The following is a 25,234-nucleotide window of genomic DNA, read 5'->3' as shown; positions in this document are numbered from 1 at the left end:
TCCACAGTCCAGTCCATAATTGGTTACTCTTTCTATTTTGGATTTTACTTGTTATTCATTAGCAATATAATAAGGAAAGGGATTTTCCAGAGTGGTCCACTTTTGAGCCATATGCATCCTTCCAGGTACATGTACATATCTTTAAATTATATATTATAAATTACTTATTCATAATAATGTCCTTCTCCCCCTCTAGATTATAAGCGCCTCATTGGCAGGGAGTGTGTCTGCTAATTCTGTTGAATTATGCTCTCCCAAATGCGTAGTACAGTGTGCCGCAAATAGTAAGCACTCAAAAATTACCAATGATTGATTGATTCCAGCTCACACTTGTGATCCCAAAATTCTCTCTGCTGAACATGGGTGAAACTCTCCTTTTCCTTGTCCTGAGGAAGGGAGTAGGGCATGTGCTCTATCTGTTTCCTCCTCTTTTCCCTTCCCGCCTTTCCCACGGATCCAAGAGCAGGCCATTTCCAAGGGTGTCTTTCAACTCTGTTCCTTCTCTCTTCTCTGGATACATGAAAATCTACCTCTCCCTGAGTCTGAAGTAGCAACAGTTGATTCTGACCTGGGCCACTGAGACCCTGGCTGGGCTTAAAGAGTGAAGGGTGTGGGAGTGAGCAGCAGACCAGTCAGTCAATCATATCTATTGAGCTTACAGTCTAGAGAGGAGCACTGACCTCATAACTGTCTCCCTTTCCAGTCAGGAGGACACCCCAAAACACGTTTATAAGCAGACTATCAGTCAGTGGTATTTATTGGGCACCTGTCGTGTGCCAAATACTGATGATCTAAGTGCTTGGGAGAATACAGAAAAGTAAATAAACATGATCCCTGACCTCAAGGAGCTTGCAGTCCAGACGGGAAGACAGACATTAAATCAGAAATTGGGCTAGTTTTCAGGAAGGCAGAAATTCTGCTACCCACAGCTGAAAAGGTGTCCCAAAGTTCTGTGGTTCTCTAATGGCTCCAGGGGTCCGTGGGACAGCCACCCTTTGGGAAACCAGGCCTGCCCTCTCCCCTCTACGTGTTGGGTGTTGTGTTGAGCATGCCCTCATCGGGGGACATGGTGAAGGGTGAACACCATGGCAGCAGTTTGAAAAATCTGGTCACCACACCCGGAGAGTATTAGTATTCCCTCCTCACTCCTGCTGCCTTTCTCAGGGCCAGCAAGGAGACTTGGATAGAGGGTGTTCGATCTGGGCTAAATCCCCTGGGAGCAGCTGGAAATAATCAGGTCCTTTGGACCATCATTACCAATGAATTTATTGAGCACTTATATGCAAAACACTGTACTAAGCACTTGGGAGAGTACAATGCAACTGAGTTAGTAGCCATGTTCCCTGTCCTCAGTCCTTTATCTCCCTACCTGACATGGGGTAGGTTAAGCTAAGCTCGTTCGTTGGGCACGTGGCGATTGCTTATAACTCTGAGCTTATAACTCTGAATATAGTAAATATAACGAGGTCAGAAAGAACTGCCAAGTCTCAAATGAAATGAAAGGAAGCAGCTTGAGGTTAGGGCCTCCTGGTTGGGAGTGAGAGAAGTTTTCTTGGGCAGGGTCAGTATTCCTGATCTATCTGTGCTTATAGGGTATTTCATAATCACTGTCTTCGCTAAATGAGGAGAGACAGCTAACCAGAAGACAGTAATACCATAGGGTCGAAGGGGTAGTCAGCTAGTCTGTCTGGGAACGATTTTGCCTGACACTTTTCCTCTTCTCTGATTTTTTGTGCAATGTAGAGGGGTCTCCCCTTCTGCTACTGGGAGGTTATTTGCTATTTGGGGGCTTTGACATTGAACTTTCAGACCTCCTGTCTCTGAGTTTCTGTTTCCCACTCCCCTGCCTGCCTGTCCTGTTTTCTGTTCTGTTATGGTCCTTACACACTAACCAACCCAACTTGCCCGCTGGCCCTGTGTACATGGTTCATTTTCATTCCCCTGCTCATATTTATACTTTTGATGGATATATTTAAATGAACAGCTGTGCGTTTGTTGAGTCATACCACAATTATCTGATTCTGCCTTTGCTGTGCGACTGGCAAAAACATATTTCAAGCTGAGTTGTGAGAAAATTCCATTAATCACATTTTAGCCGGGGGAGGGGAGAGGAAAACCGAGAGGAGGAGTGCCTCCTTTTATGCTATTATTTATAATAGCTTTTCCTCTTTATTGTTGGGGTGGGTGATTGGGTTGCTATTAACGTTGGGAGCCAGCAGAAATATTGTGGGGTAGGAGAAAATGATTAGGAGGGTTCAGAGCCTTTACTCCTGAACTGGCAAAACCCCTGCTGGGTTTATTGATGTGCAAATGAAGTCAGTCGGGGTGCTGGGTCCTTTAAATCTATAAGGGGGTCTCCGACATTCAAAGAGTTTTGCTGCTGGTGAGGAGCCGGTGCCACATTCTTGGCATTCATTTGCCATGCATTCAGTTTTAAGTGTTCCAACTTGATAACACTGGGCTGAAACTGAGAAACATTTACACCTTTAAAGGCCCCTTGTAGGTTTGCTAAAAGTTGTAATTAAATACCCTCTCACTGCTGGTTAGCTCTGATCCTTCCATCAGTCAGATCTGCACTACTCCCAAGCTTCCACTGCCCGGCCTTTTGGGAAGGATATTAATAGGTTCCGTAGTATGGCCCTCCACATAGTGTCAATAGTTGGTAGCAGACTTGGATAACATGTCCATATCTGATGCCTAGGAAATGTGTATTTTCATCATACATAAGGTGTTTCAAAGGTCACTCAGGACTTCCTTGGGCCTATCAGCTGTGTCTTGGCAACCAGAGACTCAGGCATTAGTCATTTCCAAATAGGACTTTGTCTGCAGGGGACCTTGTCTGCTGCACCCAGAGTTGGTCCAACTTTTTTTTTTTTTTTGGATGGCACCCTCTAAAACTGGAACCATAGTGTCTCTGTTTACAAAGCAACAACAACCCTTCGCAACATCCCCGCCGGGCTGCCAGGCCCAGCCCTAACCACCTTCAAACTTCTCCTCCTAGTCACCTCCTCCAACAAGCCCCCCCCCCCCCCATTCCTTCTCAGTATCCAAACCTTACCAATCCCTCAACCCTCCCTGTGCCCATTCTCAATATTTGGAGTGTACATTTGGGAAGCAGCATATATATTTGGAAAGAGTATGGGCCTAAGGGTCAGAGGAATTGGGTTCTAATCCTGGCTCCACCATTTATCCGCTGTGTGATCATAGTAAAGTCACAACTTCTGTGCTTCAGTTTCAATAGTAACTGAAGAGAGACTGTGTCTGATCTGATTAAATTGTAGATACCCCAGGGCTTAGAACAGTGCTTGATATGATAAGCGCTTAACAAATATTATAATACTACAATGGAGCATTCAGGTTTTTTTCAAATTCCACCACTTGGTCTGTCTCCAGGAGAGAGAGGAGTTGTTGGGGGTGGGGGGCAGAAGGAGAGTGAGAGAGAGAGTGTGTGTGTGTGTTTTTTGGACTGACAGTATGTGAGGGTTTAGCATCTGTAAGAGCAGAGGTGAGAAGGAGGGAGGGAAGAGCCGGATCAATTTGATTCCAAGCCTAAATGCAAACCCAGGGAAGGTGCTGGTAATTCAGTCATAGCAGCAGGAAGATTATGTTGTTCTGGATTTCCAGCCAGGAGGCAGGGAGGAGGATACAATGATGCTGTGGGAGATTGAGGACACTTTCCCTCCCAGTAAAACCTGAGAAAGGAAAGAACATAACTCTAGGTGCTAGGTTGAGATGCCCCCTTTGTAAGGAAGGTCAGTAAAACATATGATTATGTTCTCATAACCAGTACAGATGGAATTAAATTCACAGTTTTCCTTTGAGAACAGGACATACAGAGTCCACCCTAGAATCTTTGCTTTTACTCTCCAGTACTTTCCCCTACCCTCCATTACCTGGCAGCGAAATTCCCTCTAACTGTGAAGGAGGACAAAAGGTTCCATTTTTCTGTTTCAGTGTTTGAACCCTGACAAAACCCAATTTGCATTGCATTCTTATGAGAGATTGGAATACAGGCAGATTATCCAAAAGAAAGAAAGGGACCCCCCCAAAAAAATGTATAAAATTAAAAGCCAGCCTACGATGTGTTAAAATATGACTTTCTGGACCCCTCCCAAGCCATTTGAAAGACCTTGACTGGCTTTGTTGGCCAGTGCTAGTTGAATTTTTATTTAGGTTTGAGTTTGGCCATGTTTGGAAGCAGTCTCAAGGGAAGTTGGAATAAAGCGTCTGCTGACTATGTTTCGGAGAGTCATAATTACTCTTGTAAAATGCCTGATCCTGTCACAGATCGGTTTCTATACCACGATTTAGAATTGTACTCGGAGGAGAAACTGCTTAATTTTCCTCCAGAATCCACCTTATGTCTCTCTCCCCCATACCTCCCTCCCCTTTCTGGCTTTGGCCAGAAAACTTGTCTTCCTTTGCCAGCAAGTGCTGGCAATTGGGGAGGGCATGCCATTTGAGAGTTTTAGACGGCAATTTTAAGAAGCCTCCTCTTTCCCCTTCTCTCTCCCCGTACCTGACCCCCCGTCCCCTAACTCACCATGTGAAAAATCAACATGACTCAGCACGGGTCAGCATGGGAAGGTGCAACGTGGACAGTGGAGTTGGAGATGGAGGAGTTGGCTGGGTCTCGGCTCCATCTTCAAGCTACGAGGTACAGATGGCAGTTCCCTCTAAAAGCTCGTATGCTAATAAACAGATAAGGGTTATGTGTGTGCAGCTGACACTCATTCCCGATTATCTGTCCCAGTGAGATTGGGAAGCTATGCATGAATTATTCAAAATCCCAAATAATTGACCACGCAAATCGGGATAATAAGGTATATAAACATCGGAGGTGGTGACCGCATGGTGGCAATTAGAAAAAAACCCCTCATTCAGTTAAAAGCATTCGGTGTAGTGGTTTGGTCTGGATGAGTTTTAAGGGTCAGATTGGAGAAAGGTGTGTGGAAAGTCAGGAAATCTGGGTTGCTTTGGGGACAGTAAATGCATTGTGGGCAGGGAACAGGTCTACCCACTCTATTTTATTATACTTTCCCAAGTGCTTAGTCCAGTTCCCTGCCCACAGTTAGTGCTCAGTAAATATCACTGATTGAAAAGCAGCATGGCCTAGTAAGCAGAATCCAGAAATGGGAGTTAGGAGACCTGGGTTCTAATTCCAGTATTGGTACCTGCCTGCTGCGTGACCTTAGGGAAGTTACAACTGTGCTACAGTTTCCAGATCTTTAATGAGGATTAAATACCCGTTCTCCCTCCCCCTTATTTTGTTAGCCCCATGCTGAAAAGGGACTGAGTCCAGTCTGATTATCCTGTGTCTAGCACAGTGGTTGGCACATACAGAGCACTTAACCATTGCTTCTCATTGCTATTATTATTATCATTATTATTGTATTATTATCATTGCTTTAACATTCTACAGTGTAGAATTTCCCCCCACAAATCAGCATAAGCCTCTTTCAGGGCAGGGGTTCTGTCTACCAACTCTTACTGAACTTTCCCAAGCACTTAGTACGTGCTCTGCACAGCGTAAGTACTCAAAAAATACCCCTGATGGATAGGACCTTCTGGTTGAAGAGACCGTGATGTAATTTCATCCCATATCATGTGTTTTGGGATAATGAACTCGGACAGATGAGCTTTTGTCATAGTTGTAGAGAATTTCCAACAACCCCCCTTTTGAAAATCATTTTGATGTTGTGTTCAACTGTAGTTTCTCTTGAAGTTATAGGCCCTTGTGTCAAATAATCAATTAGTGGTATTTAGTAATTGCTTAATGTGTGCAGAACATTTTATCGAACACTTGGGAGAGACGATAGAGTTAGTAGACACGATTCCCGTCCTCAAGGATTGGAAGTTGTTGGTCAGTCAGATTCTCAATACCTACGGCAAAGATGAAGCCCCAAAAGTGAGTCACCCCAAAAGTGACTAAAACCAAGTTAGGAATGGTGAGCATGAAGAGCTCAGGCTCCACCTGAGAGAGAGAGCCTCTGATCTCAAATATAGCCGTCTTTCCTTTGCCCCATTAGGCCAGTCCTATCAGTGAAGCCAGTGTGGTCTCCTGGTGACCATAGCTTCAGCTAATTCTAGAGCTTACAATCTAGAGGCCGTCCTGGTATGTTGTTCTTAGAAACTAGAAGTAAGGTTTGTGGGCCAATGAGCCTCAGAAGATGAATTAGCCACTTCAATTCGGGATTGGTCAGGATTTCCAGTGTGATGCTTTAATACTATCACCCAGCTCCGAAAGCCAGTGCCCACTTCAAACCTGCTCAAACAGTTCCCCTGATTATTCCTCTGATAGTCTCTAGCCCTCCTAAGTGTATCGAGGGAGTGGTTTTTCCATAATGACTGCAGTGTATCCTGTGACTTTATCCAGCCATATTCTTCCCATATAGATGGTTTTAACCGGGTCACCGGCTCAGTTACATTGGTACTGCAAGATGGGTAAGGACCCAAAGCCAAACTTCAGCCCGATTGATAAATGGAGTTGGCAAAGAAAGTGGTTCTCTTCTGCCGTTGTAATGGGTTAATTTTTTTGTTTTGTTTTTGTTATGGGGGAGAACCTTAGGAGGGTTAATACCTCCCTTAAGAACAGGACAAGCAGAGCAGGAAAGAGAATGCCTCTTAGATTATGGCAAAACATTTTCAGTGACCATAAGGCAGATGTGTCCTAATTGACGTTTGTTTGCCCACATTTGGGCTAGGCAGATCGTGGAGGAAATTCCAATACAATAGAGAGCTGGAAGCCGTGAAATCTGTTTTACAGAGTGTGGTCTCCCTAGAATCTCAGTCCCATTAAAAAGAAAGTCTGGGGGTAAACATAGCAGGCACTTCCCCCCACAATCAAGCACTCAGTACAGTGCTCTGCATTCACTAAGCTGTCAAAAAATACGATTGAATGAATATATGACCCATGTCTCTTAAAGAAACTGCCCAGTTGGGCACCATGTTGAACCAAATGACCCCCCCAAACCCAGAACCCCGGACGCTCCGGCAGGGTTATCCAGGCAGAAGGAGACGTTAATCCCCCAATATCTGCATGGGATAACTGCCCAGCCGGTCCCTGGAGAGTTCCTGGAAAAATCCAGGGTCAGAAACCGGCTAGCTAGCTGGAGGCTGATGGGAGTGTTTATCGGAGCAGAAGTTTGAAGTGACAGATAATCTGAACAAAAACTGGCACTTGGCCTTTCTCTGAGGCCTATTGGTTTGGTCTTCTGCCACACATCCTTTTCCCCTCCCACTCTCTGGTTTGGCCAACCCACATCTGAAGCCTGCTCAGCATGCAGATTCTAGAGGGCAGGGGAATTGGTTTGGAAAAAAAATCCTTTTTAGCTGTTCTTTTTTTGTTAAAACAGATAAATCTGACTAAAAGCTGGGACCGTAGAGGCCTGGTGGTTTTGATTATTAGAGTCTGATAAAGGGACCGATTTTGAACTCTTTTGCTATCTGAGGTCTATTTTTAACTAGTTGAACTAACTGGCTAACAGCAGTTACTCCATTCACTGAGCAAAATGGCAACAGCAAGGAATCCTGACATCTTTTCCAAAGATTTTTTGGCAGGCGTTCAGCGATCTAAACATTGTGGATTAGCCAGGGCGTGATAACGTCCGGGAACAAATCTGTCTCTCTCTATTTTGCTTTAAACTGTCCAGTTTAGGGGACACTGAGCCCAGTTGGAGCACCAGACATGTGGGGCAGGGATGGGTTGCAGTAAGAGCTGGATTGCTTCCCCAGTACCCTAGAGGACCCCATTTCCCCCCCAAATCTCTTCAAGAAGGTCTGAGCTGTTCCCACTTGTGAGTGCCCCCTGTCTCTGTGCCAAAGCAAACTGGCTATGGCACCATGGGAGGTGGTGATAGCTATCCTGAGACCTTTCCACTACAGCCAAATGTTCTTTCTTCAGAAAGCTTCCCCTCCCCTCTCATCTTGCCCAAAGCTTCGTTCTCCGTTCCAGGGCCTGAGCAGGTTCCCTGAGGGGAACTCAGGGGGGACTTGAAGCTTCCTAAGGAATTAATATCCACTGGTGCTGATGAGTACCACCTGGTGAACTCTCTGGGTCATCCTTTGGTCTTCCCCATAGCTCCAGGATATTCTAAAGCAAGGGAAAATAAAGAACTTATAGAAAATTTCAGAGTTATTTGATCCAAGGGGTGCCTGCATTGCTTGTGCAGAGTACAGTCGGTAGTTTATGTGCAGGGGCTGAGGTTTTCAGAGATGAAAATTACAGTTTGCATTATATGTAAGTAAAATCTTAACCAAAACATCGATGAATGGAAAATTGTGAGGATGGGAGAAAACATAGGTGCCCTGTGGATTTTGGGATTTGCACTTGGAATTGCACCCTTTATTACACTTGGATTTGCACCCTATATTCACCCTTCCATCAGCCCCGTAGGACTTAAGTGCATATCCATAATTCTTGTCCTTATATTAATGTCTGCCTTCCCGTATAGATTGTAAGTTTGTTCTGGCCTGGGAACGTACTTTCCAAAGCACTTAGCACAGTGCTCTGCACATAGTAATCACTCCATAAGATTGATGATCATTGTTATTATTGTTAAGCACTTACTTTGCGTCAAGCACGGTTCAAAACACTGGGGTAGAGACAAGTTAATCAAGTCAGACCCAGTCGCTACCCCACATGGGACTCACAGTCTAAGTAGGAGGAAGAATAGGCATTGAACTCCTATTTTACAGTTGGGGAGGCTGAGGCACAGAGCAGTTAAGTGACTGCCCAAGATCATACAGCAGGCAAGTGGTAAAGCTAGGATTAGAGCCCGGATCCTCTGACTCAAGGCCTGGGCTCTTTCCCTAAGGCCATGCTGCTGCTTTTAGTCAGGGAGCATGTCTTGGGCAGGGATCCACCAACTTTGTTGTATTGTCCTTTCCCAAGCAGTTAATGCAAGATTCTATACACAGTGCTCAATAAATATCTTTATGCAGGGGCTGATTCCCCGTGTATTGATTCCCCACAATTCCAGAAAAGGACAAATATAAGAAGTGCATAGTGAGATCTTTCTGATTGCAAAGGTAGGCAAAAGTACTTTTTGTGAGAAAGATCTGGAAATCCAACGACTTTCACGACACATTCAGGTGTAGAATTCAAGCGCTTGGTACGGTGCATTGCACCCAGAGGGTGCTCAATAAATGCCTTGACTGCTACTCTGATCCCAACTACTGCTAAGAATCTGTGGGAACTTGGCATTTGCAAATGTATTGACCCAAGGGTGGTCGTGTTCACGGGTCCCCAGATTTCCACCAGCTGTGACAGGGAGAGAGAGAGTGGAGTCACGAGGGTCCAGAGTGGCGCACCGGAAGTTGGCGGCTACCCCTCTTGCTGGCTGGACTCGAGCAATCAGGGCCAGGACATGGAGAGCAGGGTCCAGGATCCTGAGTAGCTCTGCTACCCCACATGAAAGCAGCGTGGCTCAGTGGAAAGAGCACGGGCTTTGGAGTCAGAGGTCATGGGTTCGAATCCCTGCTCGGCCACATGTCAGCTGTGTGACTTTGGGCAAGTCACTTAACTTCTCGGTGCCTCAGTTACCTCATCTGTAAAATGGGGATTAAGACTGTGAGCCCCATGTGGGACAACCTGATTCCCCTGTGTCTATCCCAGCGCTTAGAACAGTGCTTGGCACATAGTAAGCGCTTAACAAATACCCACATTATTATTATGAAATGAGGGCCCCTGGACGGTTTAGGAGATTCATGAGAATTCTGGGCTCTGATGGGGTACGAGAGGTAAAATTTAGGACGCGCTGGATACCCAGTGTTCTGCAACCATTAGGGTGAATGTCAAGGAGGGCTACCACCATACTGTTACTGGGTTGGGTGGACAAATGGCTTGATTCAACTGAAACAAAGGGCCTTTTCTCCCTCCCCCTCATCGATTTTTGGTGAAAAGGAGGTTGGAAACACCTCTTATCTCTGGTCGCAGAGCCAGAATCCCCCTTGTTTTCCCTGCCCTGGAAAGAGGTGAGTCGCATAGAGTCGGGGGTCCAGAGGGCAATTCCTCTAGATGTCCAGAATGAAATCCTCCCTGTCTGATAGAGATACCAGGCAAGGTCAGAGCATAAACTCTCTCCGGGGGTGGGAGTTGGGGGGTGTTCCTCAGGTTCGCTTTAGTTAAGGGGGCCAATTATCTTCCTAAGCAGCCAGTGCACTGACCCAACCCAGAAAACAGAAAATGGCCCCAGCTTTGTGAGCTGTAACCAGGTGCAAAAAGGGGATGGGGTTTTGAGGGGTGTTCAGTTGATCCCAAAATGGTGAATGATTGTTAAGAGTATCTTTGAATGGTCTTCTGAGACTTGGTATTTTTTTTTAATTTGCAGTACATTTGTAAATAAGCAGCGTGGCTTAGTGGAAAGAGCACGGGCTTGGGAGTCAGAGGACTTGGGTTCTAATTCCGGCACCACTACTTGTTTGCTGTGTGAGCTTGGACAAGCCACATAACTTTTCTATGCCTCAATTACCTCATCTGTAAAATGGGGATTAAGACTGTGAGCCCCACATGGGAAAACCTGATAACCTTGTATCTACTCCAGTGCTTAGAACAGTGCTTAGCACATAGTAAGCACTTAACACATACTGTAATTATTTATTATTATTATTCCTGGGCATCCAGGATTCAGTTGCTCCAATCTTGAAAATGGGTTACCCCTACTAAATAGAACTCTGGTCTTCAGTCGAGGCTGAGCAGAAACCCCGGAAGTTACGGGAGTTCTGCTCTGTTTGCTTAAGCATCCGTTCTTGCTCAGTTTGAGGTTTGAACAGATATATGTTCTTGGCAATGGAAGCTTAGTTGAAATATACATTGCTTTTCCTTTGTTTCTCATGAAGGCTGTAGTCTGCAAACCCTAGAATCTTTGAGGTAGAAAGTTGTCACACTCTTTAAGGAAGTGATTGAACATGATCACTTGATTAAGAGCATTCAAAGACATTGAGTTAGAAGTTAGGATAACTGTCTACTTAACCTTATCTTAAGCCTTTGAATTTTAATGTTATTTTTGTATTGTTCTGAGCTGCAGGATAAACAATGAGTCTACATTCCTTTGGGCATGTTCACACAACTTGCTTTGTCCTCACTCAGAAGGCCTTAAGATTGCTTTTCTTTCCATTCATCCTGCTGGGATCTTTGGTGCAGGTGGGAGTCAAGGTAGAAAGAAGAAGTGAGAGAAGTTCATCATCTTACAAGGGGCCTGAGATGTTGCTTTCTACTTTTTCTATTCCATGTCTAACTTAATTCATATTTATTGGCATGAATTGAATTCAGAAATTCACTAGCTGCTTTCTTCAGAGTAAATGTGCAAGAGTTGAAGTAAATTTTACTTACACATTCTCCCTCTCATCCTTACTCTTGCCCTGGTGTGTGGCTTATTGCTCACCTCAGTGATTGGAAAGCTATTGTCACTTTATCATGGTACACACTGGTTGGAAAATAGTGTGGTGATCAGGAAAGAATCTAACACATACTGTGGTATCAGGGCACCAAAGTGTGGAGAGAAGGTCGGGGGGGGGGCGGGGGGGGGCGGGGGGAGAAAGAAAGTAAACAAACGTACAACTGCCCTTTACTCCTTTGTTTCGGGAACTACAGCATCACCAAAATTCCACATTCAAATCTAGACAAGTAACCTTTTCCCCTGGCTGCTACCTATAACATTACTGTTGAGGGTGCAGGCCGAGCCCATTTATGATACATGCAGGCATGTCTTGCTCTGTTCAATGCTGAGTCATTGCAGTTCAACCAACATTTAGCATTTGAAAAGTTTAATTTTCAAAAGGAGCTTGGATTCCAGAGTGTTTGAAGCTGCTTCCACACTTTCTCCTATCCTTGAATAAAACATACCACCCTATCCCAAAAGGCCTAGTGGTCCTCTTCTTCCTCACTCAGAGAGTTGGCTCTAATAATATCTCTCAAGCTTCCCTGAGAAGCTTTCTCTTGATCTTACATCCTCAATTTGAGGTTCTAATATTTCTATTTTTCTTCTTTACAGCTATACAATGTTAGATGGAGTTATGATTCTTCCTGTACTGATGATGATAGCTTTCCCCTCCCCAAGTGTGGAAGGTAAGTTGTTTCAAGGAGATTTAAAATTATTTTTTTTTGCACTTGGTAACAATTATGATATGAAATGATTTCTCTGTACCAAAGCACCACACTAAAAGCCATGGTAAATACGAAATAATCAGACTTGATGAGGTATTGAGAAGCAGCGTGGCCTAGACGATAGAGCCTGGGCGTGGGAGTCAGAAGGACCTGGGTTCTAATCCTGGCTCTGCCACTTGTCTGCTGTGTGACGTGGGCAAATCACTTTACTTCTTTGTGCCTCAGGGACCTCATCTTTAAAATTGGGATTAAGACTGTGAGCCCGATGTGGGACAGGGACTGTGTCCAACCTGTTTATCCTTCACCTAGTACAGTGCCTGTCTGGTACCATTTTTTTTTTTAAAGGATTCAATGAGGGGTCTGTCCCCCTATTTTACACATTTGGAAACAGAGGGCTTAAGTGACTTGCCGGAAGTCTCACAGCAGGCCAGTGACATAGCTGGGACTCAAATCTGTAGTCCTGATTCCTACGGTCTCCCATGCTTTTTCCACTTGTAGAAATCAGACAGTTGTCCCCCATGTTGAAATTGGTGACAGCCAGGATATCTGTAGGAAACAGTTGTCTGAGCTGAGGGAAGGAATGAGGTTGAAGGTAAGGGGTGTTCTAAAAAATATCACCAATCCCACCCAAATAATTGTGAAGGTGCCAGATAGATGGATGCCTAGTTATTAGTATAGTTTATGTTACGAGGCAGATAGGTTCTCAGAGTGCTCCATTTACCCAATTTAATAGGATGCTGGGGAGATGATCCACCCAGTTTTCGATCTGGCCCACACAGTAGTCAGTTTTTCTACTGGATTGGTGTCTGAGATTCCTGTCAGCATAATTCTGATTTCCTTTATCTGAAGTGTGTCATTTGTTACCCCTGGGCTACACTTATATTTGTTTTAAAACCAGAGCCAGTCTGAAGCATAGCCCATCTGTATATTTAGGGCAGCTAACAGGTAAAATGGTCACATCAGCAGAAATTGCTGTAATTTTATCTGAATCAACTTTAATATTTGGAGAGTTGGAGAACTCTGGATGCTCAAAACTATAGGGTCAGCTTGGTTTTTACTAGGAAGGAGAATTCTCTAAGATGGCATTGGAGGCCATGGTCTGGGTCTAGGATTGAAATGGTTTTGAGCACCCACTGGGTAACTAAGTGCTTGGGGGAAAAAGACAGAGCATGAGCCACATTCCATGCCTTCAGGGAGCTTGCTCTCTATCACGGACTTATTCTTTTGTAGTGTATTACTACTACTTACTACTGCTAGGACTGCACTCAGCCTTTCCAGAGCAATCTACCCTCTGGTTGACTTTTTAGTTAGCAGACTGATCAGGGACGTGGCATTTCTCTTTGGATAAAAAGAACGAGCAACTCCGAGAGTTTGAGTCCCTTCCACTCAATATATATGCATCATTGGGTAGAAAGGGAAAGGGGAATTGAGGTGCTTTACAGTATTGGAGAAATGACTGAAAGTGCCAGTGGTAAGAAAACTGCAATAGGCTTGCTGCTGGGTTAGCCCCCTGCTGTAGGCTACTCTGTTTAATAGGAGTTGAAATTGCAAAATAGCTGAATTAGATTATTAATTATGGTATGCTGCTGGGAAGGCATGTGGAAAATCTTCAGTTACATTAAACTACCTATTTGCTTTATGGAATCCTTTCTTCAAGCCCAACCAGATGGCCGTAGTCAGGAGACCAGATGGCTGTGTTCAGCTGAATCTATGGGTTTCCAGTTTGAGTAGTCGGAAGCCCCCGTCTCTTCCAGAATACACTAGCCAGAGCCGTTTCGTACACTCAAATGAAGGAAATTGGGTCTCATGGCGAGTCTGATTCAGAACGTCCCTCCTTGATTTAATCTGAGTCTTCCTTGACCTAAACACTAAAAGCTCGTAGAGGAGTAATTTATCTTTTCTCAGAGCTTGATTTTCTGAATTAACTTCAGTACCGGTAACGGCTAGTTGTCCACCGGGCAGCAGCGCACCCTCAGAGGGCAGTCTCTGGCTCTCTGTCGGTCTGTGCAGTGGGAAGAGGGGGCACCGGCTGCCCGCAGGTTGGCATGCCAAGCCATTCAGCCTGGTACATCCATTTCTGCCACCCGGCTTGCTCTTCCAGAGACCCTCTGCTAACTGATGTGCTGCTGTTTTCCATACCTTGCTGGTTTTGCAGTGTGCGTCTCCTGCCCCGCACTGCCAGCACACGCATGTGTACACAGAGACACAGTGATACACATACACTCTCTTGTGTCCTGTGCCCTGCTTAAGAAGCAAGGGCACTGGGAGGGGGCGAGGCCATCTCAGACTAACAGCTTCCTAAAGGTTCCCGCTACGAGTTTCGTGAAGTCGCCTCCTGTCAGAAACAGCAGATGAGCTGCCGGAGAGACTTTAGGACCGGAAATTGTGTGGAGGAATGGATTATAGTGCTAGTGGCTTTTGCTTCCCTCTAGGAGGCTTGTGCTTTCGAGTTCTTGATACATTTTAGGGTGTGGGTGGCACCCACAGCTGAGCATAATAAATTTGTACAAAGCAGTATGCTTTTTTAACCAGTCACAGCATGGCCAAATCATATTTTTTTCACTTGTACTTTCTAGTTGAAAATTTGGGATTTCTGTACAGCCATCCCTGCTGCCAGCATCTGATTTGCATGGGATACCCCTCCCAAACTGGGAGGACGTGGTGGGGAGTGTTGGGGGGGTTGGGACCTGGATAAAATTCCAATTCCCTAATAATAAATTTGGTATTTATTAGGCACCTTCTAGATGCCAGTCAAGCAATGGCATTTATTGAGTGCTTACTATGTGCAGAAAACTGTACATAGTACAATACTGCAGAATTAGGAGACCCATTCCCTGCTCATGAAAGGCTTGCTAGAATTTAAGCTTCAGAAAAGCAGGGGTTTGGATTTCTTCACAGATCTTGAGTGGGGCGATGGCCAAGCCACTAGAATGGCTCACATTGTACTAACACTGGGGTAGATTGAAGATAATCATGTCAGACACAGTTCTTGTCCCACACGGGGCTCACAGTCTTAAGTAGGAGGGAAAACAGATATTGAATCCCCATTTTATGGATGAGGAAACTGAATCCTAAAGAAGTTAGATGACTTTCCCAAGGTCACACAGCAGGAAAATGGTGGAGCTGGGTTTAGAGCCCAGGTTCCCCAAGGCATACTGGCTCAAGTGATGCACCTGGGTGGTCCGTGTCCCCACATTTTCGATACTTTGTTCTACTCCTGGGGTATGGGCAGTTCACTTTCCAAACAGCACCTAAAGCTCCACACAGGCTGTGCTTTCCTGGAGCTTACAGAGGGTGGCTTAGCCTTCAACTCTAGAGGCCTTCTGCCTTCTCTCTGCCCTCTTTCGCCCAAGTCATTCACTGCTCATGAAGCCATGGCAAAGCTGGGATGTTCTTATAGAATGGGTGAATTCTTCAAAAGCTCCTGCATTGGTTTTTCCCACTTAAACACATCGGATCATTATACACAGAAATAGCTTTCATGAGTTGACTCTTTCCAAACCCTTTCCAAACCCTATCAGTCTTGTGCTTCCAAGCCCCATTATGGTTGATCAAGGCATGCCTTCTTCCTGCACAGAGAAGAATATGGACCTTTCTTTGACTTATCCCATCATAGACTTCCATCTCCTCAGGAGGCTCAGAAGGTTCCTTGAATAGTGAGAGAAGTGTTCCTTTCCAATCCACTCTTTCTTTATTCAGAGCAAAATATTTTTTTTTCTCAGCAGATCTATTATCAACTGGGTTAACAGGTTTTTTTAATTTTCTCTGGCTCCTTGTTGACGGAGGTGTCAGTTAATGGTTCTGAGCATTTCTTTGGTGCAGTCAAGATCTGAAATGTGTGTCTGAGGAGACCAGAAATGCTGACTTGTAAGACATTTTTGGTCTCGGCCCCCATATATATCATTTTTTTTTGATGCTAATAATTGAAAAGGACAGGGTGTGTAATTGTCAACGTGGCACAACAAAGGTTCCTTCAGACTCGATCTGTTTTTCTTAGAGGATACTTGCCTGGGCTCCCTTTAGTTGTATCAGTGTGACACCTGGGATGAATTTCTGAAGGGAGAGCCGAATAAGTCTTCCTGTAAAAGGAGTCGTCTATAAACGATAGCTGTCAGAATGAGAAGCAATGTGGCCTAGTGGAAAGAGCAAGGGCTGTGAACCCCACGTGGGACTGGGACTGTATCCCACCCAATTTGCTCGTTTCTGTCCTGGTGCTTAGTACAGTGCCTGGCACATAGAAAGCACTTAATAAATTCCACAGTTATTATTATGGGCTTGTGATTCACAGGACGTGGTTTCTAATCCCGGCTCTGCCACTTGCCTGCCGTGCCATCTTGGGCAAGTCACTTAATTTCTCTGAGCCTCCATTTTCTCATCTGTAAAATAGGGTTTCAATACCTATTCTCCCTCCTACTTAGACTGAGAGTCCCATGTGGGATGGGGAATGTGTCTGATGTGATTAGTATCTATCCTAGTGCTTACAACAGTGCTTGACACGTAGTAGTGCTAAACAAATACCATAATAGTAATTTTTTTAAGACTGTTATTATCAGAATACTGTACAGGACTTTAAAGAGGCAGATCTGAGCAAATTACTGCAAATGCAGACAGGAATCCGCCCCAACGCCACACACATGAAGCATTCTCTTCCGATAACGCGGCTGACGAGCTCTGGCAGGCTTGGCCTGTCAGGAGTTCAGTGCCCATTTCCTTGATGGTGTTCCAGCCAAAACACAGCACGGGAACATGCGTGGTGGCATAACTGAGCATGCTGGGATGCGGGCAGCCCTTCTCAGGGAGTAGGACCTTTGGAAACCAAGGCAGTAAACCCGCTCTCCTGGCCTCAGCTGGAAGAGACTGGGTAGAGTTTTCTGTGAGGACCTTCAGCGGGGTTATTTATTAATTTATGGCAAATATTTGTTAAGCGCCCAGACAAGCAGTGAGAGCACTTCACTACCCCAGGGGACTACAGAACCCAGACTGGGCCTGGTCTAGGGGAAAAAGACAAACCATTTGCACAAAAACAAAGGAAAAAATGTGTTTGCGTTTTCCAGGGAGAGGAATTTCTTTTTACAACCATTTGGAGTTTCCAGCCTTGATTAAGCACCTCCTCGTTGCCCGTCATCCGAGATCTCGGGGTTTTATCTGACATTCTCCCCATCCTCCTCCCCTTGCATCCAAGCAGTCCCACCAAGGGTCTCCCTAGAGTTTGTGCTCTGGGGTGGCCAGGGGTTGGGGGAAGTGGGGAGAGGGCGTTCTTGTCAGCCCAGGGCTGGTTAAGGCACTTTGTTGATGAAATCCCATTGGTGCCGCACCCCTTCTCATACAGGAGGGAAAGGACAGGTAGACCAGAGTGGAGAGAATCGGGGGGCCCTAGGCCTAGCTCTGCTCCTGGCATGACATTCTGGGTGAGGCGGCATTCTTAGGAAACAAACTACACGACACCACCCCATAGCGTCTTGTGGAGTGTCCCAGATGGACCCAGCTTTTAATATAATTATGAATAATATATAATAATTTTAAAATAGCTATAAATAATAATGGTATTAAGAGCTTACTATATGCTAAGCACTGGGGTAGATACAAGGTAATTGGGGTGGACACAGTTTCTGTCCCACACAGGGCTATCGATCTTAATCCCCATTTTACAGGTGAGGGAACTGAGACACAGAGAAATTAAGTGACTTGCCCAGGGTCACACAGCAGACAAGTGGCGGAGCCTCTGTTGTGTTTTCACTTGCGCCTTTGATAGTGGTCTCGGCCATAGCATCCCGGCAGCTGCAGACCGATTTTGATCTGCTGTGACTAAGCTCTGCTCTAGTAGAGAGGTGGAGGAGGGCTTTCCTTAGATCCGTTTTCAGTGCGCCATTGAATTTTTGTTATGGATTAGGCGCAGAACACAGAATGTCGGTTTCTTGTGATGGGTTCTATCCCACTTTTTTGCTCCACTCCTTCCCCTCTCTAGTTCTCCTCTTGTTCCAGCTCTACTATTCTACCTCTTCCCCCACCAAAAATCCTTGCTGAAATTCCTTCCTGGATATTCTCATTATGATGGCACTTCTGGAGGAGGCCTTGCCATCCATTTGAACAGTTCATACCTTTGCCTCTTGACCCTGCAAGAAGCACTTTTGCTCATACAGGATGCGTGCTGCGGGCACGTGATTAATTAGTGGTTAATGAATTATATTAATATATGTCACAGTTCAGTGTTTGTCCAGTTGTCTGCATTTCCTTCATTAGACTGTCAGTGGTGCCTCTTTAGAAGCTCTCAGGGGTCAGGGCTGAGGCTGTTGGGTACGCTCAGCGCAGCCCCTAGCCCACTGCCATGCGGGGAGAAGTGCTTAATGAATTTTTTTAATAATGATGATGAATTTTAGTGCCTCTAGCAATGCATTAGGGATCTGGCACGGGGAAAGAGGGACTCGTGATCCATCTAGCAGTGCATTAAGATAAAGGAGTATGATTGAGCATACATAGAAAAATCAAAATGTAGGTGAGGGCAGAGATTTTTACTGCTATGACCTGTCTGTCATAGGAGTGGTGCTGAGCTGTTGAAGCCACTTTATATCCTTCATTTGATTTAGGGGAGAAGATTCTAAATGGAACCTTTTATTGAAGCCATATTTCAGTGCGGCACACACTGACTGGATTGATTTTTTTCATTCTCCTCTGTGCTTTTTGTGCGATCTACCCGGGAAAGGCCCATATGGGCAGCTTGTCTTCTTGTCTTGCTTGATTTCGGGTGCATCTGGGGTCCTGCCCCAGGTTTTTGAGCAACCTTCCTGCTTTATGATTTCCATGGACCACTGTGGGTCAACAGAGATGATTTGGAATTATATTAATGTCCGAGTAGTAATATGTTAAGCAGCCTGGTCTAGTGAAAAGAGCCAGGGCCTGGGAGTCAGAGGACCCGGGTTCTAATTCTGACTAGGGCACTTTTCTCCTCACTTCTTTGTGCCTCAGTTACCTCATCTGTAGAAAGGGGATTAAGAATGTGAGCCCCTCTTGGGACATGGACTGTGTCCAATCTGGTTAGCTTAATAATGATAATAATGGTATTTGTTAAGCACTTAATATGTGCCAAGCCCTGTCCTAATTTTTAGGGTAGATAAAGGTAATCAGATTGTCCCACATGGGGCTCATTTTACAGATGAGGTAATTGAGGCACAGAGAAGGTAAGTGACTTGCCCAAAGGCATACATCTGATAAGTGGCGGATCCGGGATTAGAACCCACGACCTCTGCCTCCCAAGCCCATGCTCTTTCCTCTAAGCCAAGCTGCTTCTTTAAGCATGGTGAAGCGGGGATTAGAACCCAGGTCCTTCTCACTCCCAGGCCTGTGCTCTACCCATTAGACCATGCTACCTCTCCATGTATAGTCTTTGTCCTTGTCAGCGTTCCTCTTTCTACAGCAGTTCCTGCTCCCTTCAAAGCCCCAAGCCTCCCCTGCTATCCAGGAGTGTACAAAGAGGAGAGCATTTCTTAAACAGCATTTACACACTCTAGACCGTAAGATCGTTGTGGGCAGGGAAAAAGTCAACCAACTCTGCTGTGTTGTACTCTCCCAAGTGCTTAGTATGGTGCCTGCACACAATTAGTGCTCATTAAATATCATTGATTAAGAATAGGAAGCAGATAATAGTATTCCCCTCAAGCACTGTACTAAGCACACTCGGGCATGGAGTAGACACCATGGATTTATTGATTGATGAAAATCCCTAAGTGCTGAGGAGGTGCATGGTAGGAGCGGAGAGGGGACTAATCAAGGCACGCCTTCTGGAGGAGGTGTCTTTCTACAGAACTGTGAAATGAGTAAAACGGGTCTGGCATGGGGGGAATTTGGCTTGGCATAGTTGTGGGAGGGAGGGTGTTAGATCAGTGGATCAGAGGCAGGAGACTAGAGTGGGGGACAGTTGGGAGATTTGCTTGGAACGGAAAAGCACAAAGCGGGATGTAACAGGAGCCGAAAGTGGATAGGTAGGAAGGAGCCAGCTGCTAGGTTGGCTTTGAATGAAAAGGCTCTCGTTCATCCTGATGGAAAGAATCGGTGACTGTGAATTTGGCCCGGGCACATTTTCGATAAGGGACGCCGGGAAGAAAGTGTTACGGCTTTAGAGAGGGGCGTGCGACTACCGCTATTCATTCTTAATCCGTACTGGAGAAAGGGCGGAAATGTGATATTTCTGTGCCCTTTTACATTTCTCATTTCTATTCTTCTAGTAAAATTAGACCTCTCAGTCATCTGTCAGGTGCAAGCTTCTCAAAGGGACATTTTGGAAAGGGTCTCGAATAGAGTGTGTGCGTGTGTGTGTGAATGTGTGTATCTGTCTGTCTGTGGGGCAAGCAGCAGAGGGAAGCCAACACCACATATAAGGGTATGGTTGGGTGTGTGTTTGCAGAAAACCAAGAAGAAAAATAAACAAAGTTGGAATGTAGACTGAAAGAGCCATGCCTTAGTGCTGACAAATTTCAAGAGATTTTTCTAAACTAATTACCCCCTTATTTAATAAGAAAGAGTAATTATTTCCATAGCAACCTCACTGGGGCAGAGCTTGCAAACGAGGCTCTCATCCGCCGAAAGGAAGAAGAAAAACTCAAAACGTTGAAAGTGTCTGCACCACCCATCTGCATCTCTTCACACAATGGGAAGGGATCTGCTGCCATTTTAAGGTTGGGTGGAAGCATTGGGGTGAAACAAAATGTCCCTCCACTGCTCAGGAGTGAAGAAAGGACCCTCAGGCCTCTACTGCTGATTTTAACTTCAGGTGGGTCATTTCCACCTCCCTGGGCCTGATTCCCTCCTGAAGAGAGAGGGGATTAGCCGAGCCGGTGAGGTCTGAAGCTAGTTGAGTTGATGGAGGAGTTTGGGAGAATGGTGTCAAAATGGCCCCGGCTTTCCTCAGAGTTGCTAAGACAGGCAAGATGACTTAAACCAGAGGTAGGCTAATCTATGGCTTGTTTCATGGATGTTTGGATAGTCAGTGTTTCAGAGAATCAGATGTAGGTTGGCCTTCCCAGAGACCAGCCCATTACTCTCTTGAGAGACTTTTCTTGGGAGCCGCTGGGTGCTTTACAGGTACCACTACTTGCCAGAGCCAGAAATATAAAGGACTCATGCACTTTCAGACCCGGATCCGAGACCTCTGTCTCAGTAGCACTGGGCTTGTTGCCCACCCTGTGCCCTCCCACATTACGGAGCCCACCTGACTCCCCCAACTGGGTTTCAGGTAAGCCAAGATTACTCCCTGCAGCCCCCAACTTCGGGTCCAGTTTTGAATCCCCTTTGAGTGGGTGGTGAATGTTCCCATAATGAAAGTTCTGAGGTCAGTGCTCTGCACGTAACAATCGCATATATTGAGTGCTTACTATGTGAAGAGCCTTGTACTAAACGCTTGGAAGAGTGCAGTACAATTAGAATTAGCATTCTCTGCCCATAATGAGTTTACCGTACAGATATAGTGAGCACTCGGTAAGGACCATAAATTGATAGCGTTTGGGATGCCGTTTGCGAAGGCCCAGATCTGGAGACCCAGCCTCTGGGGATAGAGGGGCCCCAGTCTGGACCTCTGTCCGGCCCTCCTGCAGTTAGCCGATGACTCCAGTGACCGTATATGTAACAGTATGTGGCTGAGGACTCCCTACAATTTCTGTTTGCACAGCCAGGCGATGGTGAGATAAGCTATATGGGGGTTAGGTTTTCTCTTGGGTTGAAAGGCTTCGCTGAGAAATTCCTGGATCCAAGCCACAGTTATCCTCCAAGTGGTGGGGAGGAATGCACCACTTATTTTTATTTTTAAAGTATTTTAAAGCCTGCTCTCAGAGGCAGGGCAGCTCTGCTGGCATTTTTCTCTGCTCTTCCACGAGGCGTCTGTCACCATTGTTCCCAGCATCAGTCCAGTCCGGCGCTGTCTTCCTGGACCCCTTTCCCTGTGGGCCCTCAGTGCCGTTCCCTCCTGCTTTCATCTCCGCAGCAGACTCTCCGGCTTGGCATGTCTGGCACGTCCGTGTGGATGGAGGCAGACTTTGGAAGGAAGTGCTTCTGAAAATGACCCGTGGTAGTAAAGCTTCTATTTAAATGTTACCCCATATAGAGCCTGGGCTTATCTTTAGGCTGGCAGGAGCTGGCAGCAACACAAGCCACAGGAAATCTGGGGGAGCGCTCCTGTCTCTCTGGGAGGGGGCTCTGGTTTCTGCTGCGTCGGCTGATTTGGGGCACGCCTGTTCGTGCCAGTCCTGGTTGTGTGGCGTGCCCAGCCCACAGCCGCCCAGTACCAAGATGGCCTGGGGGCCAGGGATTTTGCATTCCGATTGGGGTTTCCACAAGACCTTGTGTGGTATGTTGCTGCTGCTGCTGCTGCTAAATGCTTATTCTGTGCCTAGTACTGTACTAAGCGCTGGGGTAGGTCAAAACGCAATTCGATCCATCACAGTCTCACTCCCACAGATGGCTTGTAGTCTAAGGGAAAGGGAGGACAGGTGTTGAATCCTCATTGTACAGATGAGGAAACTGAGGCACACAAAAGTTAAGTGACTTAAGATCATACATCAGGCAGATAGGGGAGCTGGGATTAGGAGGCAGGTCTCCTGACTCCCCGCCCTCTTCCCTATCTCCTAAGCCATGTTACCTGTCTGGGTCTGGTCGAGTGAACAGATGTAAGCAGGGAATTCAGGTCTGTTGTGGATTCTGGGCAGAGAGAGAGCAGATTCCGTATTCTTCCTTAGTAGCCAAATGAAGAAACAGCTGTGGTATCTTCATGTGTCTGTGCCTCTGTCTTTATGCCTGTTTCTATCTCTGTGTCTCTGCTTCTGGGTCTCTCTCTCTCTGTCTTTATTTCTTTGTCTGTCTTATCCCCCATGGGCCTGCCACAGACCCAGAGTGGGGGCGGCCGCCTGGGGAGAACACCCGTGACTCTTGCCCAAATCTAGCCTTTGATTTGCAGGAACCAGGCTTGGGTGGCCAGGGATTGTGCGGATATCAGGGAAGGAGCTGAGTGGTACAACCTTTCTAGGACAGTTTGCTGATACAATATGAAGTTACCCCTCAGGACCCACAAAGAAATGGGACATGGGGCCGGGGGCAAGAATATTTTTGGAATCTTTTTCTGGAGAAAACCTCATCTTTGCCACCAGCCTGCATTGGAGGTACTTTTCGGGCCTTTCTAGTATTAGCAGATGAGTGAGATGTCAATACTTTTCTGTTTGCCTCCCTTGTCAAAGAGTAAGAGCCTTGTGGGCAGGGATTGTGTCATTTGTTGTTCTCTCACAGTGCTGTACAAACAGTAAGCACTCAATAAATACTATAGTACAGTGGGTTGCACTAAGAGAACATTAAGGAAATATATCAGATGCTACTATGCTGGCCACTGACTTTAACCACCCTGGTCGTTCTGTGTCAGCACCAGAGTCGTGTGACATCGGGAGCCAGTGAGGAAGCCATCCCAACACACCTGAGCTTTTTTGCCACTAGCCTAACCTAGCTCTGTGCCAGCTCTGAAATACAAGAAAAAAGAACTAGTCCCTCGTCTCCTCTTTTACTAAGCTTGTTACCAATCCCCGGCACTTTGGCACCTTTATGGAACAAAAGTATGAACCTTTTTTTCAATCTTTGGAGGCATGTCTGGTGTCTAGCTTCACGATGCCATCTTTTAGTGATCCCCTACTCCTGCAAACCTGGGATAACCAACCCTGGGGTTGGAACACCAGGCGTTGGTGAGGTACAGTGTTCCAATACCCAGGGGTGGCACCATGTCGAGGCTCAGTCTGTCTGAGAAGACACTGTTCCCGGCTACACAAGGGCAGCAGGGACAAGGATGTCAGCATTGATTGTCTCTCCTCCCCGTTCTGACCACTGAAGGTGCTCGCACTCCCGCCATAACAGTGGGGTATTGCTATAGGCATTGAGGCGGGAGCAGCTCAGCCTTGGAGTCGCCGGGACCTCTTGGCCACATGGAGGTGACCTGGATTGAATCCGGATGCTTGTATTTTTGACCCCAAGTTCACCCTCCTCCTAGCTCAGGGCTAAAGAAGAGGGTGTCTGTCTATTAAATATTCATTAAAGAGAATTGCATTATAGGCTTTAGGATTTGTCTCTCTTTCTCATGCTCTCAGCCCTTGCTCTTTACCCTTCTGCTTTCTTGCTTGTACCTGTTTCTCATCTCCCCTTCCTCTCTTTGGTCCCTCTGTTTATCTCCCCCTTTAGCTCCCGCCATCCCAGTTTCTACATTCCTCTTACTCTGCTTCTCCCCCTCCCTGGTTGCGACTCCCTCTCCCCACTTGCCAGCCACAGCGATGAGGATGAGCAGATGCGAGGCCGCCGAGGCTTTTGCAGGAAGCATTAGGTCTGCACAGACATGCTGGCTTGGTGACTAAGCGCTGCCATGAGATCTCTGCTGACATTTAAAGTCTTTTATGGCTTCCCTCTGCTCAAAAAATAAGCAGTGTTTCCATTCCCCTCCTCCAAACCCCCCTCCAAAAAATAGAAAGCTGTTACAGGCTCTGGGAATCTTCAATCCAAAGTTTGCACTAGTTTGTGTACAATCTGGTATCCCGTATAATAAAGTTTTATAGTTTCAAGCGCATAGAGCCAGCTTTCTCCCTCAGAGTGAGTCTCCGACGAAACATGCTCCGGCAGCGATGTCCCAGAGAAAACTTGGCAGTTGGATTCGTCGCACCCTCCGGCCTCCTGTCTGGCTAGCGAGCCCCCTTTCACCCCGAGCCCGTGTCCGCCGTGGGGTTTAGGGAGCGGCCTGTTCTGGGCCTCCCGGCGCAGATGCAATGCCCGTATCCATCTTGGCACCCAACCCAGCCTCTCTCCCAACCCCCCAGCCCTCCCTAACCTCCACAGCTGGAGCGCTTCCAAGAGGCACTCCCGATCTGGCGAGACCGTGGAGGGGCTGACGTCATCTCAGAGCCCCATCGCTCACCGACTGCCGCGGAAAAATGAGTGAATGAATGGTGAAGGTTGTTGGAGAGGGGCCAGCCATTCTAATGGACCCACGTCTAGCCTCTACAAGTTAGGAGCTATCGGGCCTTTACAACAGCGTCATCTTAGTTTCCCCATTATACTCCCTGCAAGATGAGACTGAAAGGCATCGCAGGCTCTACATGCCCGGTACCTTCCTGCCAACTG

At 46.3% G+C, this 25,234-nt stretch overlaps 1 protein-coding gene across 4 annotated transcripts in view; it reads left to right on the top strand.

Annotated features, from left to right (window-relative positions):
• Positions 1-25,234, top strand: part of ACVR1 (activin A receptor type 1) — a 96,040-nt gene that overhangs the window by 39,006 nt on the left and 31,800 nt on the right. For 3 of the 4 annotated variants that reach the window (XM_007671136.4, XM_029072129.2, XM_001509575.5), the window contains exon 2: positions 11,994-12,067. In XM_007671136.4, coding sequence (XP_007669326.1) covers positions 12,001-12,067 — 67 coding nt within the window. In that variant the 5' untranslated portion in view covers positions 11,994-12,000. Of the gene's footprint in view, positions 1-8,505; positions 8,519-11,993; positions 12,068-25,234 lie in introns of those variants that run through there. The other variant, XM_007671137.4, reaches the window with a different exon arrangement.

The sequence above is a fragment of the Ornithorhynchus anatinus genome, chromosome 9, assembly GCF_004115215.2.
Source record: "Ornithorhynchus anatinus isolate Pmale09 chromosome 9, mOrnAna1.pri.v4, whole genome shotgun sequence".
NCBI classification, from domain to species: Eukaryota; Metazoa; Chordata; class Mammalia; order Monotremata; family Ornithorhynchidae; genus Ornithorhynchus; species Ornithorhynchus anatinus.
This window is presented reverse-complemented; position numbering and strand designations above follow the sequence as displayed.